At 43.0% G+C, this 24,224-nt stretch overlaps 2 protein-coding genes and 1 non-coding gene across 4 annotated transcripts in view; all 3 read left to right on the top strand.

Annotated features, from left to right (window-relative positions):
* The window catches only part of LOC130109034 (tetraspanin-8-like), a 35,674-nt gene extending 26,104 nt beyond the window's left edge, over positions 1–9,570 (top strand). For both annotated transcript variants that reach the window (XM_056275742.1, XM_056275740.1), the window contains exons 8-9: positions 163–246; positions 7,205–9,570. In XM_056275742.1, the coding sequence (XP_056131717.1) occupies positions 163–246; positions 7,205–7,339 (219 nt within the window). In that variant the 3' untranslated portion in view covers positions 7,340–9,570. The remainder of the gene's footprint in view (positions 1–162; positions 247–7,204) is intronic.
* A 2,088-nt stretch (positions 9,571–11,658) lies between these two features.
* On the top strand, positions 11,659–20,850 carry LOC130109035 (ras-related protein Rab-19-like). Its single transcript, XM_056275743.1, has 5 exons — positions 11,659–11,766; positions 12,407–12,817; positions 16,723–16,906; positions 19,966–20,069; positions 20,264–20,850. Exons 2-5 carry the CDS (start codon positions 12,623–12,625, stop codon positions 20,453–20,455), a joined length of 675 nt encoding a protein of 224 aa, XP_056131718.1. The 5' UTR covers positions 11,659–11,766; positions 12,407–12,622; the 3' UTR covers positions 20,456–20,850.
* Positions 18,192–18,273, top strand: trnas-uga (transfer RNA serine (anticodon UGA)). Its single transcript has one exon. It is a non-coding gene; the product is annotated as a tRNA-Ser (tRNA).
* Positions 20,851–24,224: the final 3,374 nt, after the last annotated feature.

Raw genomic sequence — 24,224 nt, 5'->3', positions numbered from 1 at the left:
GTATCTTGGCATGGCAATCTGCCAAATTAAATATTGCCCAGGAAACTAGCACGCTTGAAATATTTTTCAATTATTTTAGGAAATATTTGTGGTGCAGTCAATCATTTGATATATATGTTGATTGATTAAACCTTTATCTTGTTATCTGCCTTTCTGTTTCAGCCATGTCTTCCTATTCTGATCATTTTAGTCAAGATGGTCATTGATATCATATTAGCAGTGCTTATGGTACTCACGTTAATCTGGGTAAGTATTCTGTCTGTCTGTCTATCAGTTTTCTGTCTGTTGAAATCTATTTCCCATCTTTATCTTTCTGTCTCTCAACCAATCCTCCTTTCTGTACTGGTCTCTCCTCACAGATTTTTTACAGTGCTCTGTTATAGTGGAGTTTCACTGCCGTGTGCAACATGCCATTTAAATTAGCTTCTCAATTAGTCATCTAAGCATGGTCTCTCCCATCTACCGGAGGCAGATTATGGCTTCTTAGCACAGCCTTTGGTCATAAAAACTGGATGTACGTATAGTCCCTTAGGGTGGATTGTATCATCTATCTATCTATATACATTGCTGTGAAAAAGTATTTGCCCTTGTCGTGGCACTTGTTTTAGCAGACTATCACAGAGGATTCAGACTCAAAGAATTATCACACTTACCTAATGGCACACATCATGCACTTTCCCTCTCTTGTTTTTTTTTTCCCTCCCGCTTTATACTCTTTCTGAGCTACCCCACTGTCAGATTGTCAAGCAGAGTGGCCTCAAGTGTAGCTACAAAGGGGTGGTTTGAGGTCTTATCTATCACACTCCACTCCTGTTCCTGTCTAGTTAATTTCATAAGTAAGTTTTTGTAATTGTCCTCAGAGACACTCTCTTCTGTATTTTGCTTATTTGCTCTGTACTTTTCCACTATGCATTGGTCACAAGTGTTCTCTTTTTACAACCCCCTTCTTGATTTCGTCTATTTTTGCATATTGTCACACTGAATGGTTTCAGGTTGTCATACAAAATGTAATATAAATGGTGACAGGCATGGGCGCAAGTCCATGAATACTGGGATGGCATCCAGCGCTTTACCTGTGGACCCATCCATAGAGTTAGTGGTTTTGTCGGGAAGGGCATCCGACGTAAAATTTTGCCAAATCAGTATGTGGATTGACAAGACCATACCGGATCGGTCAAGGCCCGGGTTAACAACGGCCGCCATTGGTGGCTGTGTCCTCACAAGGTATCGATGGAAACTATAAAATCCACTGTGGTGACCCCTGAAAAACGGAACAAGCCGAAAGAAGAAGATGCAAAATGTAATATAAGACGAGAACCTGAGTAAACGCAAAATACAGTTTTTGAGTTATTATTTCATTTATTGAAGGAACAAAGTTATCCAACACTCATATCACCCATGTGAAAAAGTAATCACCCCCCCCCCCAACTTACTAATTGGTTGTGCCACCTTTAGCAGTGACAACTGCAACCAAACACTCCCTATAATTGTTTGAGATCAGTCTTTCACATCACTGTGGAGGAATTTTGGTCCACTCTTCTTTGCAGAATTGCTGTAATTCAGTGATTCAGCGACATTGGAGGGTTTTTTTGAAAAATTTCCCCCCTTTTTCTCCCCAATTGTATCGAGCCAATTACCCCCCCTCTTCCTAACTGTCCCGGTCACCGCTCCACCCCCTCTGCCAACCGGTGGAGGGCTGCAGACTACCACATGCCTCCTCCGATACATGTGGAGTCACCAGCCACTTCTTTTCACCTGACAGTGAGGAGTTTCACCGGGGGACGTAGTGCATGGGAAGATCACGCTATTCCCCTCAGTTCCCTCTCCCCCTAGAACAGGTGCCCCGACCGACCAGAGGAGGTACTAGTGCAGCGACCAGGACACATACCCACTTCTGGCTTCCCACCCACAGACATGGCAATTGTGTCTGTAGGGACGCCCGACCAAGCCGGAGGTAACACAGGGATTCGAACCGGTGATCCCTATGTTGGTAGGCAACGGAATAGACCGCCGCGCCACCCAGATGCTCCCAACATTGGAGGGTTTTTGAGCATAAACTGCTTGTTTAAGGTCCTGCCACAGCATCTCGATGAGGTTCGAGTCAGGATTTTCACTAGTCCACTCCAAAATCTTAATTTTGTTTCGTTTTAGCATTTCTGAGGTGGACCTAATCTTGTGTTTTGGATAATTATCATGCTGCATAACCCAATTATGCTTCAGCTTGAGATAACAGACTGATGACTGGACATTCACCTTCAGAATGCTCTGGTAGAGAGCAGAATTCATGGTCCCTTCAGCGATGGCAAGTCTTCCAGGCCATGAGGCAGCAAAGCATCCCCACATCACTACACAACCACCACTATATTTGAATGTTGGTATGATGTTCTTATTGTGAAATGCTGTGTTTGCTTTACACCAGACATAACAGATTGGACCTGTGTCTTCCAAAAACTTCCAACTTTGGCTCAGCTGTCCACAGAACATTATCCTAAAAGGCTTGGGGGTCATCAATGTCCTTTTTCACAAACACAAGATGAGCGCTAATGTTTCTCTTAGTTAGCAGCGGTTTACACCTTGCAGCTCTCCCATGAATTCCATTTTTGCCCAATCTCATTGTTATTGTTAAATCATAAACAATGACCTTAGCTGAGGCTAGAGAGGCCTGCCCTTCTATAGATGTTGTATTGGGTTTTTTGAGACATCCTGGATGAGTAGTCACTGCGCCCTTGGAAGAATTTAGGTGGGCTGGCCACTCCTTGGAAGATTCCCCGCTGTTCCAAGTTTTCTCCATTTGGAGACAATGGCTCTCAATGTGGAATCCTAGAGCCTTAGAAATAGCTTTATAACCCTTTCCAGACTGATATATCGCAACAACCTTTTTTTCTCCTCTCTTCCGGAATTTCTTTTGATGGCAGCATAGTGTGCTGCTTGTTGAGACCTTTTCGCCTACTTCACAATGATGGTGAGGTTCTACATAAGTCAAGTCAAGTTTATTTGTGTATCCCAAAATCACAAGGTAGTCCCAAAGGACGTTACAATCAATACAATATACAACAATATACGACGTACAACACCCTCTATCCTTGGACCCTAGACACGAATGAGGATAAACTCCACAAGAAAAGCCTGATCAGGAGAAACATTATGGGTGAAACCTCAGGAAGAGCAACAGAGGAGGGATTCCTCTTCCAGGATGGGCAGACATGCAATAGGTGTCAAATGCACAAAAATAACAGAATTATAATGTAACACTGTAGATTACATGCAGATCAAGGTAATGTAGAATACATACAGTTAATGCATAAAATTTAACAAATTTAAATGTGCCAGATAATAAAATTTTAAAGCAAGTGCAGGGCAATTAGTGACTCTGTTACAATCCAAGATAACATCAAGAACCGCACAGATGCAGCCAAGAGCCGACAGGACCCCACGCCAAAAAAATGTATGGTTATGGGGGCCCTGCAGAGAGAACAGACTTCACATGACCACAAGAGGTGAGGCAGGCTTCCCACACAGCATTCAGCCCTTGGTGTCTCTGCTCTAATTGAATTCCGCGATCAATTAAAATAGATTAATTGGTTAATTGAGTAACTAAGGGGGCAATTACTTTTTCACATAGGGTCAATTGGTGTTGGATGACTTTTTTCCTTGAGTAAATAAAATTATCATTTAAAAACTGATTTTTTTTTTACTGGGGTTCTCTTTGTCTTATATATTACATTTTGTATGATGATTTGAAACAATTAAGGGGGACAAATGTTCAAAAATAGAGGATATCAGGAAGGGGGCAAATACTTTTTCACAGCTATCTAGCTATCTAAATAACTTTTTTCATTTACTCAAACATTTATATATTGCGAAACAGATTGAATTATCTGCTGCACAGCTGAATGAATAGGCTTACATAGAGAGAAACAGCCAATTAAAAATTCACCCTGTGAGAGAGACAAACAAGTTACCAAATCCTTGGGCACAGGATGCAATAAAATGACACTGGCTAGACCCCAAGCATTTACATGTTGGAGTCTTATGTGACTGAGGCTGCATTCACACTGAATCCTGCAATGTGTGAAAAACGCGGGTCCTTCCATTCTTTCCTTTGAATGAGGGTAGTGTGTTTAGGTTGCGGCAGTGTGTACTGCAGGGGGCTCAGCAAAAAAAATGCAGTGGCCATCTGGCAAGAAGTAGAACGAGAATCAGCTTTTGCCCAAACACTACCCGACGTCATGCTGCAGTCGCCAATCACGTAATCTGGCGATCAGACCGAAGACGCCCACGGCCCAATAGGGCATGGTAGCTGTGATGGCCATGTAGTGACACACCCACACCTCCGCACAACCCTGCGGGAAGGTACCGGATTCAGTGTGAACCCAGCCTTACAGGAAATTAGCCAAAAGGTATCCAGTGTCTGCAAACAATGTAACAGGCCAGATGGCTGTTGCATTGCTATTCGTCTGCTAATGGAGAGGGATAGTGGTTGGGCCACTGTGTCCTGTTTCTCCCCTACTCTGTTTCTCTTTCTGCTTTTCACCTGTCTCAATGGATACTGGAAACAGAACGAATGAGTGGACAACCCAGTTTGTTTTTAACTAGATCTGTTTTTAGCTAGCTCTGTCAGCTACCTTTGACACAGTTAACCACCAAATCCCCCTCTCCACACTCACTGGACTTGGTATCTCAGGATCTGCCCTCCGCTGGTTCAATTCCTAACTCTCGAGGAGATCTTTTAGAGTATCTTGGAGGGGAGAAGTGTCCAAATCACACGGCTTATCCATGGGGGTACCTCAAGGGTCAGTGCTCGGTCCCTTCCTTTTCTCAATACACACCTCCTCACCTGGTGCAATTATCCGCTTCCATGGTTTCTCAAACCATTGCTATGCTGATGATACCCTGCTCTTCCTATCATCCCCGACACATGACCTCACAGTCTTGGCACGGACATCGTAATGCCTTGCTGATATCTCTGCATGGATGAAAGAATGCCACCTTCAGCTTAACCTATCTAAGGCTGAGCTCCTTGTCATCCCAGCCAGTCCATCCTTACAAGAACAGATCAATATCCAGCTCGGATCAACCCAACTCATGCCCACACAGTCTGCCCGAAACCCGTGTGTCATGATTGATGACCAACTAACCTTTAAGGTTCACGTGGCGTCAATAACTCGGTCATGCCAATTTGCCCTGTACAACATCAGGAAAATTAGACCCTACCTGTCTGAGCATGCAGCACAACTCCTGGTACAGGCTCTTGTTATATCACACATTGACGACTGTAACTCCTTACTGGCAGGTCTCCCTGCATGCACTTTCAAACCTCTGCAAATGATCCAGAACACGGCAGCGCATCTGGTCTTCAACCAACCCAAAACAGCACATGTCACTCGGTTGTTCATATCCCTCATCTGGCTCCCAGTGGAAGGCTATGAACTCGCTTACAAAACAGCAACTAAAACAGCTTCTACCTACCTGAACTCCCTCATTCAGGTCTACACTCAGTCCCGCTTACTACACTCTGCCAATGAAAGGCACCTGGCACTTCCGCCACAACTGGGCCCTAATTCACTAGCCAGGCTCTTTTCATCTGTAGTTCCCTGGTGGTGGAACGAGTTACTAAACTCCATCCAATCTGCTGAGTCCCTCTCCATCTTTAAGAAGAAGTTAAAGACCCAGCTCTTTCTTGAACATCACACCTGATGGTATTAAAAAAAAAACCCGTTTCTGTATACCTTTGCCTTTGTGCACTGCCTGTTGACACCTATGTCCTATCGGACTTGGACCTAGTTTTTTTTTTACACTTACGTACTTGTGTTGTCGTGTCCTGACTAGATCCTTGCATGTGTTGTATTAACTCTCAGATGTACGCCGCTTTAGATAAAAGTGTCTGCTAAATGAAATCGTAATTGTAAACGTCAATGGTGATCTGACTGGTCAGGACATTGCGTGAGAACATGGATTAATATATTAGCTAGTTGTCCAAATTGGTCTTCAGTGTGAATGCTCACTCTCTTGTATGGCACAGGGCGTATAATGTCGTATCCCGCACGTTAGTAGATGCTTAAGTAGTGTTACTATGCGTGTTGTTTCCCTGTACAATAACCTCTTCATCGTCATCCATAAAATCCTGTGTTGTGGCACGTCATTTCCACCATCAGAAACGCAGCTTAGCTGAGGGATCAAGGTTGTGCTTTTTGAACAGCGTGTTTAGGGTAGATTAGAGTATTAGAAACTCTGCTAGGCTTTTTTTTTTAGTTTTTCCTTCAATTTGACATCACAACACGTCACTTTGCAGACAGAAAAAAATAACTGGATTTCACTGCCGCTCCAGAGATGCAGAAACAATCAGGAACAACTGCAGGTGTTTATCACATGCTATCCCCAGCACAGTTGGACAGAGATAAGGTTGAAATGTTATGAATTTTCCCTTTAAGCCAGCTTGCAGTACATTTATTCAACCACTCATTTTTGAGTCTGTATCTGAAAATGCTGCATTTGGAGGACCATCTGGAGGGCTAGAGGAACACAACCCCACCACTCCAAATAAAATCACACCATGGGGGAGTGTGCAAAATGGAGGGGTAGAGCTGATTGGTAGGGCTGGGGGGTGGGGGGTGTATTGGGACGGGGCCTGAGTTAGCCATAGCCATGTGTTTATTTAGCTATACACGATACAGATCTCTCTTGTTTATCTGGTGTGTTTGCTTGATTGTACATTACTGTATCAGTCAGCCTAACATGTTATCCATCCTTCAAATAGTCAATGCAGTTTGCTGGTAAGACGAAATGGAAAAACACAAAACAACCCGTGCGCAATTCAATTGAAAATGTTTTATAAACACAAATTTTACATCCAAAACTGCCAGGTAAAAATAACCAGGCAAAGTATAAGTGACAGAGGAAAAGAAAAAGTACGGCTTTAGTGTTAAATACAAGAAGCGAACAAAGCATCAGTGCAAGCTGGAAATACACTTCCTCTTTCTCATGGCAGCCCAATACTTGGGCGTCAGATGTCAAGACATCGCTCTCAAAATTGAAATTGTGTTTGCATTAAAACAACTGTATAGTATGTGTTGTACTGAAGTCTTTTGCATGTACAGATGTGTGTGTGTGTGTGTGTGTGTTTGTATATATGTGTGAGTCTGTCAGGCTCATAAAACAGGTTAAACCTTATTTATTTCTCTCTCTCTCTTACCATCTGCCCTAGATTGTGTCAGCTGTACTGAGCATTGCAATTCTGTGCCAGCTGAAACAAAAGGTCGAAGTCCCGCCGGTGGCGTACAGTGCAGAGGCCAAATCAGGGAATTACACCACCCTGAGAGACGCATCAGAAAACGCCTAATTTTGTTAAGCGCTACAAAATGGACAAGGTTACTGCAGCATGACGCCAAACCAAATAATGGAATAGTTACACAAACATAGGATGGATGCAAGAGTACCAGATGAAGGGAGTCACAGATTATTATCTCTTTAAACATTACACTGTTGCCTCGAACAATTTCCAATCTGGACTGAAAGGGTACAGGGACGTTTGTCTCAACAGTTTCATAAGTTTTTGTCTTATGTGAGGTTTTGTTTTTTTGTTTTATGTGGCTTTCATGATATCTGAGTATTTGATAAGGGTCATCAAATCATTATAATGGGCTTCAGTAGGGGGATTTTTTTTTAACATTCATCATTGGAAAGAAACACTTGATTCTGCTTTATGGTCTTATTTTGCAAGCGCAAAATGCTGAGCTATGCATTTTGTGAGGAGGCGATCCATAGCACAAAAGAGACTGGAAGAACAGGGGGAAATAACAGAGTTAACAGTTCTCTGCAGTCTTCTGCAGGAGGTTTTTTGCTGTTGTGTGTGAAACCTAAGCAAGATAATGATGCTTAGGATACTTAAACTGCATGTCGCATTGGAATTTAATTATTACATTATCATAGAAGTCACCTGAATTATGTAGAAGGCACGTCACATCTGGTGTGTATGTTTCACTCTGGCCATGAAGCCATAAGGGGTGGGTTATGATCCTGTAGAGTTCAATAGCGTTTATCTGCTGTGAAATAGGCTTAAAACTCTTAAAACATCTTGATGTGGGAGGCAACAGATAACAAACGTTTGATTTAAGCTGCAAGCAGCAGCAAAGCTTTCATGCCTAGGCCAAAAGCACTGTGTTTTGGCTTCATAAGTTCTACACGTAAGGCTCAGTGAATTTTAAGTCCATCGGGTGAAGCTATGCTGTGTTTGCATACTTCCAAAAAGAGGGGTGGCCCCTGAAAGGGCGCGGTTTGGCCTCGACGCCACATGCCCTGTGCTGTTGAATTGGATGAATTACCACCTCAACGCAGATGAACGGCTTGAAGCTGTTTTTGTGAAGTGTGGACAGGTGGCAAAAATGTCATTGCAGAACAAGTGTTGTATCTATTAGCCAGTTAGTAGGTTTGAAGGTGTGACAGTTTATGAAAGTCAGTGATTTGTTTTGGTTGGGGAAAAAAACTTTGGAAGTGGGAGATAGGGATTATAGATGGAAATAAACGTCCTTGAAGCGAATGGTATTTGGCAATTTCAGCATGTGCAGAAAAAAAGACTGGTTTAGTAAATCAAGAAAATTTAAACAAAATTAATGAAGCATTTCTTCATACTGGGAGTCAGCGTGGGTGTTTGTTTGCAAGCTGTCACTAGCAACCAAGGTCACTTTATACCAGTCATATTTGACAATGTAATGCCACAATATGAGGTATTTGTGTTATGATACATGTCAGTGTGTAAGAGTGAGAATATACGCGTATTCATTTGTGTAAAATATGATGCATTATAGTGATAAATATTATTTTTGTGCAAAGTTCGTTTCATTTCAAATCTGCGTTTCATGCTTGCTGCAAACATGGCTTCATGAAGGACAATTATCAGAAACTTTGGTGTCTTTGAGACAAAGAGGGAACAAGTAATTATAATATACATAGAATATATAGAATACAATACATGACAATGAAGGAGCTCGTCTTCGTTGACATATTAATGTACTATACGTTCAATTGGATAGTCACTTTTGGCAGTAAATACAGGCTAGAGAGAAATATAGCCTAATTAAAGATGCAATTTTACATTGAGCAATCCTCAGTACTTATACGCTTATTCAGGCATCCTCGGTCATGAGACAATCTGCAGATCAAACATACTATGAGTCAATTTCAGATTTAGAAGCATCTATCCAATGATATGCAATGTTTGCATAGGCCTGCCCTGCCGGGAAATTTGTAGTGACTAGTGAATAAATAAAAAGTCTTGTTGCAGGCAAATAACATTTTCTCATGATTCTCTCATGATAATGGCAGTCCATCAGGGTTTGGTGACTAAAGACGCCAGGTATGCTGATGCACAATTTACCATAATGAAATGGAATAATCAGAACAGATGTTCATTAAACACGTCAGATTCTCAAATATTGATTGGATGACAGCAGATATTGCTTTGTTGTGTTTTATCTGGCAGTTAATTAATTCTAATGTCTGTAATATTGAATCCCATATGTGTTTTGCGCGGCACTGTTTTGATAAAAAAATTAAAATAAAACTGATTTGTCAGACACACTTGTTATTACATGCCAGTTCTCATCTGTCAGGATTTATGGACTATTACGAAAAACTTGTCAATTACTCATAAAAAAAACGAGGATGTTTGTTTCCAGTCAGTCATATTTTTATGGATTTTGCTCATTTCCTCAGATACATACCCCTTACTTTTTGTGATAAGTGTCATGGGATCTTTGACGACCACAATGAGTCAGGACCTCGGTTTAACGTGTCATCTGAAGGACAGCATCTCCTACAGCACTGCACTGTGGCACATGTTGTTTAATGCTGCTTTTGTTGCAGTCTGTTGGGACACCTCGGTGTGATAATGCACTTTAAATTAACTCTGATTTGACTTGACTTGACCAGAGTTAAGACTGCCTCTACTGGCCCACCAACAACACTTCCAGCAGCAACTCATTTTCCCAGGAGGTCTCCCATCCAAGTACCTGCCAGGCCAAAACCTGCTTAGCTTCCATCATGGAACAGGGCCAGGGTACATATTGGTATGGCTGCTAGCTTTGACATGTTTTTGGCCAACTCATTGGTCTACCTGTTTCAACTACTACTACTACTTTCGGCTGCTCCCGTTAGGGGTCGCCACAGCGGATCATCCGTTTCCATTTCTTCCTGTCTTCTGCGTCTTCCTCTGTCACACCAGCCACCTGCATGTCTTCCCTCACCACATCCATAAACCTCCTCTTTGGCCTTCCTCTTCTCCTCTTCCCTGGCAGCTCCATATTCAGGGTCTACCTGTTTCAACTACATAACTTAATCGAGTCAGGTGCAATTAAACCAGAACTAAATGCAGTCCAATGTTACATTTGCACTGCATAGTCGGTTGACCTGAAATTGTAACAAAGGTGTAGGATAATTAGTGACAGTGAATGAGAACACACTGTAACATGCATCCGCAGCTTATTTCTCCGCACGCAGGCCTACTAATGTTAACCAAGCAAACATACATCCCAATAGTAGGCTAACTTCAGACCAACCTTATCCTCAGATTATACAGCACGGCATTATTCATGAAAAAAGTGCTTATCAACCCAACCTGAACGCTGTCAAGTAAATTGCTGTAACTGTCCGAATCAGTCTTTCTTTTGTTTCCGCATACCCAAGGAAGATGGGACTTAATTTCAAAGTCAAGCGTGCTGATCAGTGAATGAGCTTATGCGATAATATCTAAGATGCTTGTTAAGTTCTGCAAAAAGCCATAAGAACAGCAGGCTGGGGATAACATTTGTGGCAAAGGAGGTAAAACGTTTGCAGACAAACTGTTGGTGTGAAGTCAAATGGCTATATGATAGGGGTAGGGCCCAAACCATTTTGAGGCCCTAAACAGAATCTGAGTTTCAGATACATTTCTGAAGAAATAATCAAGCTGGGCAGGACCTTTCAGAGTCTGGTATCCTTTACAATGTAGTTCTTTTTACATCCTCCTACTTCCCTACCGGGTCAAGAGAGGGACACTCCAAAGAGGTGACAGCATCTGTTTGGACTGTATTATTTGGTGTCGGTTTTAAGACAAATGATCTGTTGTTCTTCCTTCGTTTTCCAAATGTGTTCTGTTCCCATTTTCATCATACTCTTCTTCCCCTCTCCACCTCTTCATCATCTGTATTTTCTCTTTCCTTATCATCCCCCTCCTCACTTTTTACAGTGACCTCGTCATCAACTTTTGTCAGCCTCTTCCTCTCCCACGGGTCCCCCTACCTCCTACCTTTCTTCCACACCTTTATTCTTACCCTGACCTCCTCTTCCTCCTTCTTCTGTTCCTCACCCCACCCCTCTGCCTCTTCATGTGTTGTCATTATTGTAACAATGTTGTTATTGTTGTAATAATGTCATGCTCAGCGACAGGACTACATTTCCCAAGTTCCCATAGCTGTCAAGAGGCGGGACTACTCACACACCCCAGAGCAGGTAGGGTGGGACTCTATTGTTTCAACAGGTGCTGCAGAACAGGTGGAGAGAGAGATAGTGAGTGTGTGTGTGTGTGTGTGTGTGTGAGAGAGAGAGAGAGAGAGAGAGAGAGAGAGAGAGAGAGAGAGAGAGAGAGAGAGAGAGAGAGAGAGAGAGAGAGAGAGAGTGAGTGCAGGAAAATCCCTGACATGAACAAAAGGAGTGAAAGCAGCAGGCGGATGAGACTTCTGAGGAGAGAAAAACCTTATTCAGCAACAGAGACAACCAGGTGGTTTCCGTCAAGTAAGAACCACTCTTCCTTATCTTTCGCTCTTTCTTTCTTTGGAGCTCACCTGGGCCTTCCTTCACTTGAGGACAAATCATTATGGGATGTGTATTCATGCTTTATGTTGCCGTGGGTGATGAAGCAGGTCAGCACCTGAGAGGGAGCTGAAAGGAGCTGCAGTTACAGAGCAGAGCAGATTCAGAAGAGAGAGAGAGAGAGAGAGAGAGAGAAAGGCCATGCTTTCTGAAGACAAAAGACCATAGAACAAAATTGTAAATAGAAGAGATTTCCTTCTTTCCAACTGAAAAGAACTGCATTTGTTAATCTTTCAAAAGTTTTTGACCACCTTTGACATTGTTCAAACCCAGAGCAAGCAAAATTCAAACAGACAGTAAAAGACAGAGAAAGTAATCACGTTGACAGAAGCATTCAAACAGCAGTTGTCCAAACCTTTTTTTTTTTGAGGCTACATTGCTCAACGCATGTTTGTTTTACAAGCTAATCAGGCTAATAAGGTCAAACTCACTCAGGAACTAACCTAAAAGCATCCAGTATTTCATCTCGCACACTTTTTGCCTGGATTTGTGCAGACTGTGGTAAGTTAATATCCAGTTATATCAGTTCAGGAGATATAACTAACACTTTTTCTTCCTCCAGATATAACATCAGGAGGTGCTTTATGTTTTTGCATGACCCACCTTTGGATTTGGGCCTACCTAGGCTTTTACAAGCCCAGTTGGAGTAACTTGAGTTTCTCCTGGTTGGAGGACTAAACATCCAAGTCACCCAACGGAGAAATACAACCATACCTCATATAGTCAAAGGAGACATTTGGTTCCCACGAAGGGAGGCAGACTGTACTGCACTCCAGCCATGCAGACGGTAGGAGTGGAACAAGACGATTCCTGTGACTTCCTGTTCAAGATCATCCTGATAGGAGACTCTAACGTGGGGAAGACCTGCATCGTCCAGAACTTCAAATCGGGGGTCTTCTCAGAGAGGCAGCAGAACACCATTGGAGTTGACTTCACCGTGCGAACCATGGATATCGATGGGAAGAAAGTCAAGGTTAGTGTTTGAAAAGAACCAACATACTGCATAACTTACTGCCAAAATTGACCAGGGTTTAAAGCTTGACTCAGATTTAAGCCCACCGTTTCAAGCACGCTGTCGATGTATACACTAAACTGACTGCTGTAGCCCCTGTTTCAAGATAGCACACACACCGATGCTCACATGTAGAGAAACTTTAGGTTATCTTGTGCATTTGTGTGTTTCTGCTGGCGTTTGTGCATGTGTGTGTAAGTGTCGATGGGGGTTACACACAAATATACGCTTACTTAAAACTTCCCTTATGCTTTCCTTATTCTTTTTTCATGTATTCACCCCATCTTAGCCATTTATAATAACCCAACAATTCACTTTATTTTACTTTACCATAGACTTTGTACATAAAATGTAGCATGTCTTGCATAAAATGTGGTTCAGAATGCTCCCAAGTGCATGACATTAGCAACAACAAATAAAACAGATGCAATCAGACAATGCTACATGCAAAGCCCACATGCAGTTGGTTAAATCTACCTTCATAAGAGATCAGAGGGGAGCTGTAAATTAAACATGTCCTCTATAAATTCAAAGATGTCAGTTGTCCATGCTGACAGTCAGACAGACCCTGGACAAACCCAAACAATGGCAGGCCAGCAGCTTGCAGGACAGACAAGTTCTGCAGGATTCGCCGGCCTACAGTACACCTGGAATGTATTTCTGCATCGTCATTATGGAGAAGGAACTAACTGATTTAAACGCAGAGTAATTTAACCCGCCCACGCTAAAGTCAACAACACATGACCCACATATAGCCCCACTGTTAACATCTCATTTGCATGTCCCCTGTTTCCTGTAAATAATGCCACTCGTAAAAAACGCTGCAGCAAGCTAAGTCCTGTTTATTTGGCATTGTGAAACAGAGAGTTTCATTCTAATGTTATTTATTCATGTTGAGTTAAAGGAAACTGGTTCCTGATAGTAGAAACATGTTATTAGCATACCAACAGTCATTTTGTGTGACATTATCAGTATACTGCATATGAAATAAATGATTAAAATGGTCCTGCAACAGAAAGAGCCTAGTTCTTAAGCTTTTAGGATCAGAGAATTGGTACTTTCTGGAGCTAGCTATGTATATAAAAATGTATATTCTCAATGTACTGGATAGTAATCTGAGAAGGAAATTAACATATGACTTTTGCAATGGACGGTGCATTTGTTTATTTTTGGGTGTGGATATGTATGTAATGATATAGTGAATTTCCTTATTTTACATTAATGCAGTATAGAAATCATTGCTTGACAATTCTCTTGCCCCCCCCTCTCACTCTGTATCTTTCTCTCTCTCTTTCTGTATCTTTCTCTCTCTGTATCTCTGTGTTTCTCTCTGTATCTTTCGCTCTCTCTCTCTCTCTCTCTCTCTCTCTCTCTCTCTCTCTCTCTCTCTCTCTCTCTCTCTCTCTCTCTCTCTCTCTCTCTCTCTCTCTCTCTCTCTCTCTCTCTCTCTCTCTCTCTCTCTCTCTCCGTATCTTTCTTTCGGTCTCTGTGGTTCTCTCTCTCTCTCTCTCTCTCTCTCTCTCTCTCTCTCTCTCTCTCTCTCTCTCTCTCTCTCTCTCTCTCTCTCTCTCTCTCTCTCTCTCTCTCTCTCTCTCTCTCTCTCTCTCTCTCTCTCTCTCTCTCTCTTTCTCTTTGTGGTGTTATAAAGGGGGGCTGTGTTCGACCATAAAGGATGAGCTGGTTTTTTCTGCAGAGCTTGGATAAAAGGGGTCTTACCTGTTTTTTTTTTTTTTTTGGTGAATGATTGTTTTTTGGGATTGCTGAAAGATGCTTATTGAGTGTTTGTACTTTGACAAATATTGTTTATGTTTAGAAAGATTTCAAGTCTGTTTTTTGTTAAATAAAGACTTGCTTTAAAATTCAATTCTCTCTCTCTCCTTCTGTGTATCTTTCTCTCTCTCTCTCTGTATCTTTCTTTCTCTCTGTCTCTCTCACTGTATCTTTCTCTCTCTCACTTTAGCTTTCTTTCTCTTTCTCTGTATCTTTTCCTCACTCTCTCTATCTTTCTTGCTATATCTTCTCTCTCTCTCTCTCTCTCTCTCTCTCTCTCTCTCTCTCTCTCTCTCTCTCTCTCTCTCTCTCTCTCTCTCTCTCTCTCTCCCTCTCCCTCTCTTTCTCTCTCTCTCTCTCTCTCTCTCTGTGAAACCTCTTGATGGTTAGGAGTGAAGTAGCTGTAAATACCTCATAGACAAGAGGAAGGTCCAATCCATCACACACACACACACACACACACACACACACACACACACACACACACACAGATGCCTGCCCACACATTTGGTTGTATTGTTTTGTTGATCGGCCATCCAGATAACTGTGGAGGAGGAATCCGTGGCATGCGTCCTCTGTGTCGACCAAATGAACTGACATAAGAAGAGCTATGTCATGCAGCTGTACTAAGAGGGTGGTACATACTGGCAAGGCTCATTAACCTCCTCACAGGCCCCCTGTCTCCGGTTTCTACCACATTGTGTTCTCATGAATTACAACAAGTATCGACGGTGGTGATCCAGAGCAGAGAGTAGGGTTCAACAGGGGCTGTGGACTCGGTAGTCACATGATTATTATGGGATGTATTTCTATAGATAGCATTTTCTGAGTCCACATTGGTGTATGTCAACAACTGGCCTGAAATTGTTGTCATGCAGGATTTTGGCATGTCGTGCGTATGTGTGAGATGTGCATTACATTTTCCCTCTCTCGCCCTCCATCTCTTCATATTTCCTGTATGCACACTGTGGTGCAGTTGTTGTTCGAACCCTGTTGACCATAACATTTTGAAAACAAGACACCGTTCCAAGTTAAACACCAACAATGAACGGATGCGTCCATTACAAGGGTTATTATGTATGGTCACATGAATCTTATTTCTCTCAACTACGCTCGAGGAGACAAAACATCACATACCCCTTTGTAGCAGGTTTCAATGTGAGAACTAGTAGGCAAAAAAGACAAGAAAGTGGGTTTACTGAAGGGGTTTTAGGTTGTGTGTTAGTGTAGCTGCTGATCAACAGAAACAATAATCTAATCAAATAAATTTGATTAAATAGACTCAAACCGTATTAAAGTAATAAGGTTTTTTTGTCAAAGAACAGAGTAGAAAATCTAATATAAGATCTTTGCAAGATTGGACAGAAAAAAAATGCCTCTGAGTAGACTGACACTGGTTATGTACCAGTAGGTTAGCCAAGGCCTGGCAGGTTAAGCTTTTGAGTCCATGTTTTTTGTTGTCATGATAACTGTTACCATGGTGACATGGTTGGATGCTGCCAGCAAACTTAACGACTAATCTCCAGAGAGAGAACAAGAAATCTGTGTGTGTGTGTGTGTGTGTGTGTGTGTGTGTGTGTGTGTGTGTGTGTGTGTGTGTGTGTGTGTGTGAGTGTGTGTGTGTGTGTGTGTGTGTGTGTGTGTGTGTGTGTGTGTGTGTGTGTGTGTGTGTGTGTGTGTGTGTGTGTGTGTGTGTGTGTGTGTTTCAAAATAAGCCAGTCTATCAAGACTTGATTCAAAATGAAGTGTCTAAAAGTTGTCTTCCTCTGCAACACTCTAGTCTGTCTTTTGGCCTTCGTGTCTAGATGTGTGTTTGCCTGCATTTGAGCCGAAGCCACATATTAAAATCATGTATACTTGCATCCTAATATGTAACCCAAAATATTCCAAATACCCATGTAACAACATGAACCAGTGACTTTACATCTAGTTTTCTCCCTTTGTGTACATGTGTGTTTATCCAGAAGTATTTTTATATATATTTAGTTTACATTTTTGCGTGCCTCTGTGTGTGTGTGTGTGTGTGTGTGTGTGTGTGTGTGTGTGTGTGTGTGTGTGTGTGTGTGTGTGTGTGTGTGTGTGTGTGTGTGTGACAGATGCAGGTGTGGGACACGGCAGGCCAGGAGAGGTTTCGTACAATTACGCAGAGCTACTACCGCAGTGCCCATGGCGCCATGATCGCCTATGACATCACGAGACGTGCCACTTTTGAATCGGTGACCCACTGGATCCAGGAAGTGGAACTCTGTGGAGCAGCAAATGTGGTGCTGGTTCTCATAGGTGTGTGTGTGTATGTGTGTATGTGTGCGTACGTGCGAGATATGTGTTTTTTTATTTTCCAGGACAAAGTAGCGCCATCGTAAAAAGTTTATCCAGTGACAGGACTTCCTATCTGTGCACCACATCACCCGGTGGTTAACATTAAGTTAGAATAAGGGCTAAGGATAAGGTTAGGGCCGGGTTGGGGGTAGGGGTGAAGGTTAAAAATGATAAGGTTAGTCCGGGTAGCGTGGCGGTCTATTCCGTTGCCTACCAACACGGGGATCGCCGGTTCGAATCCCCGTGTTACCTCTGGCTTGGTCGCGCGTCCCTACAGACACAATTGGCCGTGTCTGCGGGTGGGAAGCTGGATGTGGGTATGTGTCCTGGTCGCTGCACTAGCGCCTCCTGTGGTTGGTCGGGGCACCTGTTCAGGGGAGAGGGGAACTGGGGGGAATAGCATGATCCTCCCACGCGGTACATCCCCCTGGCGAAACTCCTCACTGTCAGGTGAAAAGAAGTGGCTGGCGACTCCACATGTATCGGAGGAGGCATGTGGTAGTCTGCAGCCCTCCCCGGTCCAGCAGAGGGGGTGGAGCAGTGATCGGGGTGGCTTGGAAGAGTAAGATAATTGGCCGGATACAATTGGGGAGAAAAAGGGAGAAAACATTAAAAAAAAAAGATAAGGTGGGAAATGGTTAAGGTGGCATCATTTGGGTGAAATGGTGTACAAACAGTGATTTCCATACAGTAACCTCATAACCATATCGCAGTTTCCAAACTCTTCAGGTTAAAATGTGTAATTTCCTCCGTCCGTCACACTTAAATGAAACAGCTGGATGAAAAGACAGCCAGGTCAGGGATGCACAGCCTGTGCTTGATTTATAGGTATCAGGTCAAGGTTAATGATGTTATTTTAATAAGGATGGGATGAAAGTAAAATTAGACACACTGGGTGGTGGTGTAAAAAAAATTAAGGGAACCCGGGGTGCTTGTTCTGAAACGCTGAACTCAAAGGAGGTGATTATCCAGCAGGGAGAACAGATGTTATGCCTGGCTGTCACGCGGAGCGGACAGTGCAAACGCAACAAGAGCAGGGTTTGAGCATAGGCAGATGGTCTCCTTTGCATATTTAGCCTGACAGCTTAACCACTCAGTCTTGTACGTGAGGAAGTGCTGTGGCTTCTAGTCGACGTTAAAAGGAAACACGGGACAAAATAAGCATCCGCTCCACCAGTGATCATCTGCTGTGCTTTCGTGCACATTGGATGTGGAGATAAAATTGCTTTAAGGCAGCATGTGTGCAGCTGCGATGGCCGAGTGGTTAAGGCGTTGGACTTGAAATCCAATGGGGACTCCCCGCGCAGGTTCGAACCCTGCTCGCAGCGTTACCGTCTCTGTTCACATAAATCATGTTGAGCACTGCATGTTTTTAAGAACATACATATTGAATTCTGTGTGGGAAGAACTAGCAATAGTTTCTTGTAGTGCTTGATATATCAGAGCCCGTCCTCCTAGTTAGAATCTCCCTGTTAATCACAAACATACACTCACTGGCCACTTTATTAGGTACACCTTGCTAGTACCGTGTTGGACCCCCTTTTGCCTTCAGAACTGCCTTAATCCTTCGTGGCATAGATTCAACAAGGTACTGGAAACATTCCTCAGAGAGTTTGGTCCATATTGACATGATAGCATCACGCAGTTGCTGCAGATTTGTCAGCTGCACATCCATGATGCGAATCTCCCGGTCCACCACATCCCAAAGGTGCTCTATTGGATTGAGATCTGGTGACTGTGGAGGCCATTTGAGTACAGTGGACTCATTGTCATGTTCAAGAAACCAGTCTGAGATGATTCGAGCTTTATGACATGGCGCGTTATCCTGCTGGAAGTAGCCATCAGAAGATGGGAACACTGTGGTCATAAAGGGATGGACATGGTCAGCAACAATACTCAGGTAGGCTGTGGCGTTGACACGATGCTCAGTTGGTACTAAGGGGCCCAAAGTGTGCCAAGAAAATATCCCCCACACCATTACACCACCACCACCAGCCTGAACCGTTGATACAAGGCAGGATGGATCGGTGCTTTCATGTCATTGACGCCAAATTCTGACCCTACCATCCGAATGTCGCAGCAGAAATCGAGACTCATCAGACCAGGCAACGTTTTTCCAATCTTCTATTGTCCAATTTTGGTGAGCCTGTGCAAATTGTCGCCTCAGTTTCCTGTTCTTAGCTGACAGGAGTGGCACCCGGTGTGGTCTTCTGCTGCTGTAGCCCATCTGCCTCAAGGTTTGACGTGTTGTGCGTTCAGAGATGCTCTTCTGCATACCTCGGTTGTAATGAGTGGTTATTTGAGTTACTGTTGCCTTTCTATCAGCTCGAACCAGTCTGGCCATTCTCCTCTGACCTCTGGCATCAACAAGGCATTTTCGCCCACAGAACTGCCGCTCACTGGATATTTTCTCTTTTTCGGACCATTCTCTGTAAACCCTAGAGATGGTTGTGCGTGAAAATCTCAGTAGATCAGCAGTTTCTGAAATACTCAGACCAGCCCGTCTGGCACCAACAACCATGCCACGTTCAAAGTCACTTAAATCACCTTTCTTCCCCATTCTGATGCTCGGTTTGAACTGCAGCAGATCGTCTTGACCATGTCTACATGCCTAAATGCATTGAGTTGCTGCCATGTGATTGGCTGATTAGAAATTTGCGTTAACGAGCAGTTGGACAGGTGTGCCTAATAAAGTGGCCGGTGAGTGTATATAGCACATGCAAAGTGCTGTCCTAAGTAGGGTCGGCTGGATGCCATTAATAGCCCTTTAGAGGTCCCATGAAATGGCATTTACGGCACCTTTGCCATACAGTATATATATATATGTGTGTGTGTGTGTGTGTAAAATCCAGTGAGTCAAGTAAATTCTTTATGAGACATACCATACCATTTTGCTCCTTATTTGTATATATATATATATATATATATATATATATGTGTGTGTGTGTGTGTGTGTGTGTGTGTGTGTGTATATATATATAAACTGATGTGCTGTCACCTCTTTCTATCTCTTCCATCAGGTAACAAATGTGACTTGGAGTCAGAGCGTCAGGTTCGGTTTCAGGAAGCCTGTTGTCTGGCCAAGGAAAGAGAGATACTAGTTGCTCTAGAAACATCTGCTAAGGTATTGGGGCACATACATATAGACACAAAGGTTAAAGTACTGGATTGGCTTTGTTACATTTTTGAACCATTAAACATGTTATAGACCTCACTATAATGTGTGTGTGTGTGTGTGTGTGTGTGTGTCCATCTCTCTCTCTTCGTCATTCTCTCTTTCTCTTCTTCCTCCTTTCTATTTTTCCTCATACTGTCTAGGAGAGCCAAAATGTGGAGGACGCCTTCATGTTGATGGCCAGGGAGCTGCTGTCTCGCAACGGCCTCTCCGTCCAGCAGGGAGATGCAGCTAGCAGCCGGTCCCAATGCGTCCTCCTCCGAACCAACTCTCGGCCAGTTAATGGCACCACAGCCACCTATTCTGCGGCATCAGAGAAGAAGTCATGTTGCTAACAGAAGCGACAGAGGATGAGTTGGACAAAGGAGGGTATGAAGGAAGAAAGGGATGGTACCAGATGGGTGGAGCTCTAACATTAAAGACCCGGGACACACGCATGGGTGTTTTCAGTTGATTTGGCTGATTAGTCCTCTTCTCAAGTCACATCGTGTGACTTGTACACGTCGTGTTAGACTGACAGCTCCCTGACTCTCCTGTGTTAATTTGTCGAGCCTGCTAGGAGGGACAGCTTACCCCGTTGATCCTGTTGAGTATATGAAAACAAGCTGACTTCACCTTGGACCATACATAGCTCCACTCCACCCCCCAACCTCAAAACTGGTCTAACCAGCTAGAAAACCAAAAACACTTGTTTGTGTGTGTGTGTGTGTGTGTGTGTGTGTGTGTGTGTGTGTGTGTGTGTGTGTGTGTGTGTGTGTGTGTGTGTGTGTGTGTATAAAGCAGCTGATGAATGTGCGACACACGAAACAAGCTTGTACTGCTATGTATTTAAAAAAATCATACATCTATATATATATATATATATATATAGTATATATATTATCACACTGAATGTCTGAGAAGAACTATTGCAAAAAAAAGATGTTTAGACGAAGAAACAAATGACTTTTTTTGCTTATGTAAAAAAAAGAATGCTGTAAATGCGGATTTACAGCCATAAGAAATGATTTTGGAGAACAAACTTTTCTAATGGATTGCTGACTTAGCCAAAACAGTGTTTGCAGTTCCCTTTCTGATTTGTCTTTTTTTTTTTAAATCTGTTTTGGTGACAAATGGGTGGTGTTTGTCACAAACAATAGTACAGCGCAGGGAATTTATGTAACCACTAAACAAAGGTATCGAACAACCAATTCTGTCTACTGGGAATGTCAATTTACCCTTTCTGTTGCGCTGATGCAGTAAACTCCGCCCAGCAGTCACTACCAGTATCTTAAAACAAACACTTCGGCCGGTTTTAGGAGAGAACGGTGAGGAGTCAACGTCTTTTTCAGTTTGTCACGTGACTGGTTGTGCTATACTGTGAACCAGGGCGCTGAAGAATGGCAGGCAGGTTTACTACGAAGGCGAATAATTTTCTCAAACCATGAATTTGGATCAAAAATTACACTGCTTAAAGAACATCACCCCCCTAATATCAGCTTTGATATGGACATTTATACTTTGTTTTGTGTTTTTTGAAAGTGGGACGTGTCTCTAGACAAATGTAATGTACTTGGACGTGTGAAGCATTCGAGACTGCGCAGTTGCAGCAGCTGACGAGTTCAACCAGCAGGGGCGCAATTTCAGCCCATTCATCACCAGGAAACGTGGATTATCACACGTTGGGCAGGGAGACATGTAATTTCACTCACCCAGGACTGATTTCTGTCATTCAAATGAAGCCCTACATTTCAGTTCTTCTACCTAAACTTATTGAAGTGTGCGGTTGCACCCAAGCCTGTTTCTGAGGCACCCCACCAGATGACAAGTACACCATTGAGCTTTCAGTCAAAGACATAGTCCCTATTTAATTTTTTTTTGTCATCTCCAGTTTTCAGAACCAGTGAGGGGGAAACCATCGTTTAGTTTTAGTACAATAAGGCTAAAGAGTCTTGCACCCCAGTGTCCTTCAGCGGCGCCTCTATGAAGAGCTGTGAATCTCTGCTGCTACTGTGGACCTACTGTGAATATAAAACGTGCCAAGAAATTCCGAGTAACAATGTCTCATTTGACATCATCACATGATTAAACATGACGTTTTCCTAAGCGAATATATCGTTAATGGATGAATAGATTGTAAGGGGATAATAAACTAAGCCTGATACTCACTATTATGCTTAAGTATTTTGTTGTTTATTTGCACCGTTTTAAAAAAAGGAGTCTGTGGGAGGGGGTGTAAATGGAGGTCAGGGTGTATGAAAGAAGTTAGCCCTTCACCTAATTAATACATACCTACAGATACCCCCCCCCACACACACACATGCACTTACATAAAAAAATGAGGAAATAATGATTTTCTCCGAAATGTTTTCAGTCCACATAGTCTGTACCACTTTATGCTGAACACTAGAGGGCGGAATATAGTAACATTAAGTTGCAGAATGCTGCGTTTATCTCAGACAGATAAAACTCTGATTCATCTGTGCAAACCCCCTGACCAGAATGTCCATTCATGAAAGCTAAACTGATCGACTCATGGAATAGAAATGTAAAAAAGCGAGAATATTGCTCAACAGGCATCCTGTGTTTATTTTCCTGGAGAAAGCCAGGTGTTCTTGATAGTCCACCCACAGGGTTGGGTAGGTGGCACGTGGACTAAACCCATGTAAGAGATGTGGCGTGCGTCACGGAGCGTATTCCCGCCTACCTCACCAGCTGGTAGTACAAAGTGGGTGACATTTTGGGAATTCCGCTGACCCTCTTTTGGCCACCCAATGATTTGTAAGGTTGGGGTTCATTTTCTCGCTCACGGCGCTCCCACGGGGACAAGATGGCTGTCGACGGAACGGAATCTGTGACCTTCTTATTGGCTTGCTCGGCCACCGCGTTGCCAAATGAGGTGACTGTTTGTAAACTCACCGCCCAAACTGGAGTCGGCCAAATGACAACGTAAGAATCCTTTGATTAAAGTAATTTTCTCATATTTCAAAGAGAAGTAGACTTTACATAAACACCTTAATTGGTTTGAAGCAACCGAACTGGCTTTGGTGCAACTTATTCAGTCACAACTTTAAGTGATGAAAAATAGATTATGAAACTTTAGAGACTTTTTTAAAACACGTTTTTTGTTTATCTATCAGCCTCCATCGCTGAAGGTTGGCCCTTTTCCCCCCCAATTCACCAGTTCATTCAAGCATTTTCTCTTTCTCTCATAAACATGGTCAGGGACGGCAGGATGTGTGCAGAACTTTGCCCTGGTTTCTACTCAAAGTAGGTCACCGGCTCTACCACCACATGACAAAAGTAATAGTATGATTACATTAATCATGTGTTGGAATTTCTTTAACTGAGGGATGGAAATTACGCTGGGTGGACGGCCTACTTGCGTAGTGTCTGGTCATGAGGAGAGAAGCAGCATATCCTCTGAGACAAAGGTCATGGCATCACTTCACTTCATTCATGATGATTGAATCTGATGCGAAAGATCGGATGGGACGCGATCCCATCACAGCACGCCAACATTCGAACTGAAACATGGCCGCAGTGTGTCTTTTACGCCAGTATTGTTTTACATCTTTGCAACACTGTTTCTGTCCCAATTAACGTTACTTGTGCCCCTATAATCCTGGTTTTGTGCTTCCCACTGGGCTCCAAGGATGCAAAAGTTAAAGAGCTCAAGGTGTTTTTTTGTTTTCTTTTTACATCATTGTCATTTGCCTGATGTGCAACTAAGTTCTACTAGTTTGACATGCTTCTCCAGAAATGTTCTGGTTATGATCATAATTCATGAAACGGCACATTGTTAAGAGTCCATTCACCAGTGCAACATAAATGGACTTGCATCTGGATCTTTTTGAAGAAAACACTGACGCGCACACACACACACACACACACACACACACACACACACACACACACACACACACACACACACACACACACACACCCTATGTTTCTCTATACTTGTGGGGACCCCTCATTCATTCCCTAGCCTTTAAACCTAACCTTAACCATCATAACTAAATGCCTAACCTTACCCCTTGCCCTAACCTTAACCTAAGCCTAATTCTAACCTTAACCCTAAACCTTAACCCTAACCCTAAAATAGATCCTTTTACTCATGGG

The sequence above is a fragment of the Lampris incognitus genome, chromosome 3, assembly GCF_029633865.1.
Source record: "Lampris incognitus isolate fLamInc1 chromosome 3, fLamInc1.hap2, whole genome shotgun sequence".
Lineage (NCBI taxonomy): Eukaryota > Metazoa > Chordata > Actinopteri > Lampriformes > Lampridae > Lampris > Lampris incognitus.
Note: the sequence above shows the minus strand (reverse complement) of the source record. Positions and strands in the feature narration are given on the sequence as shown.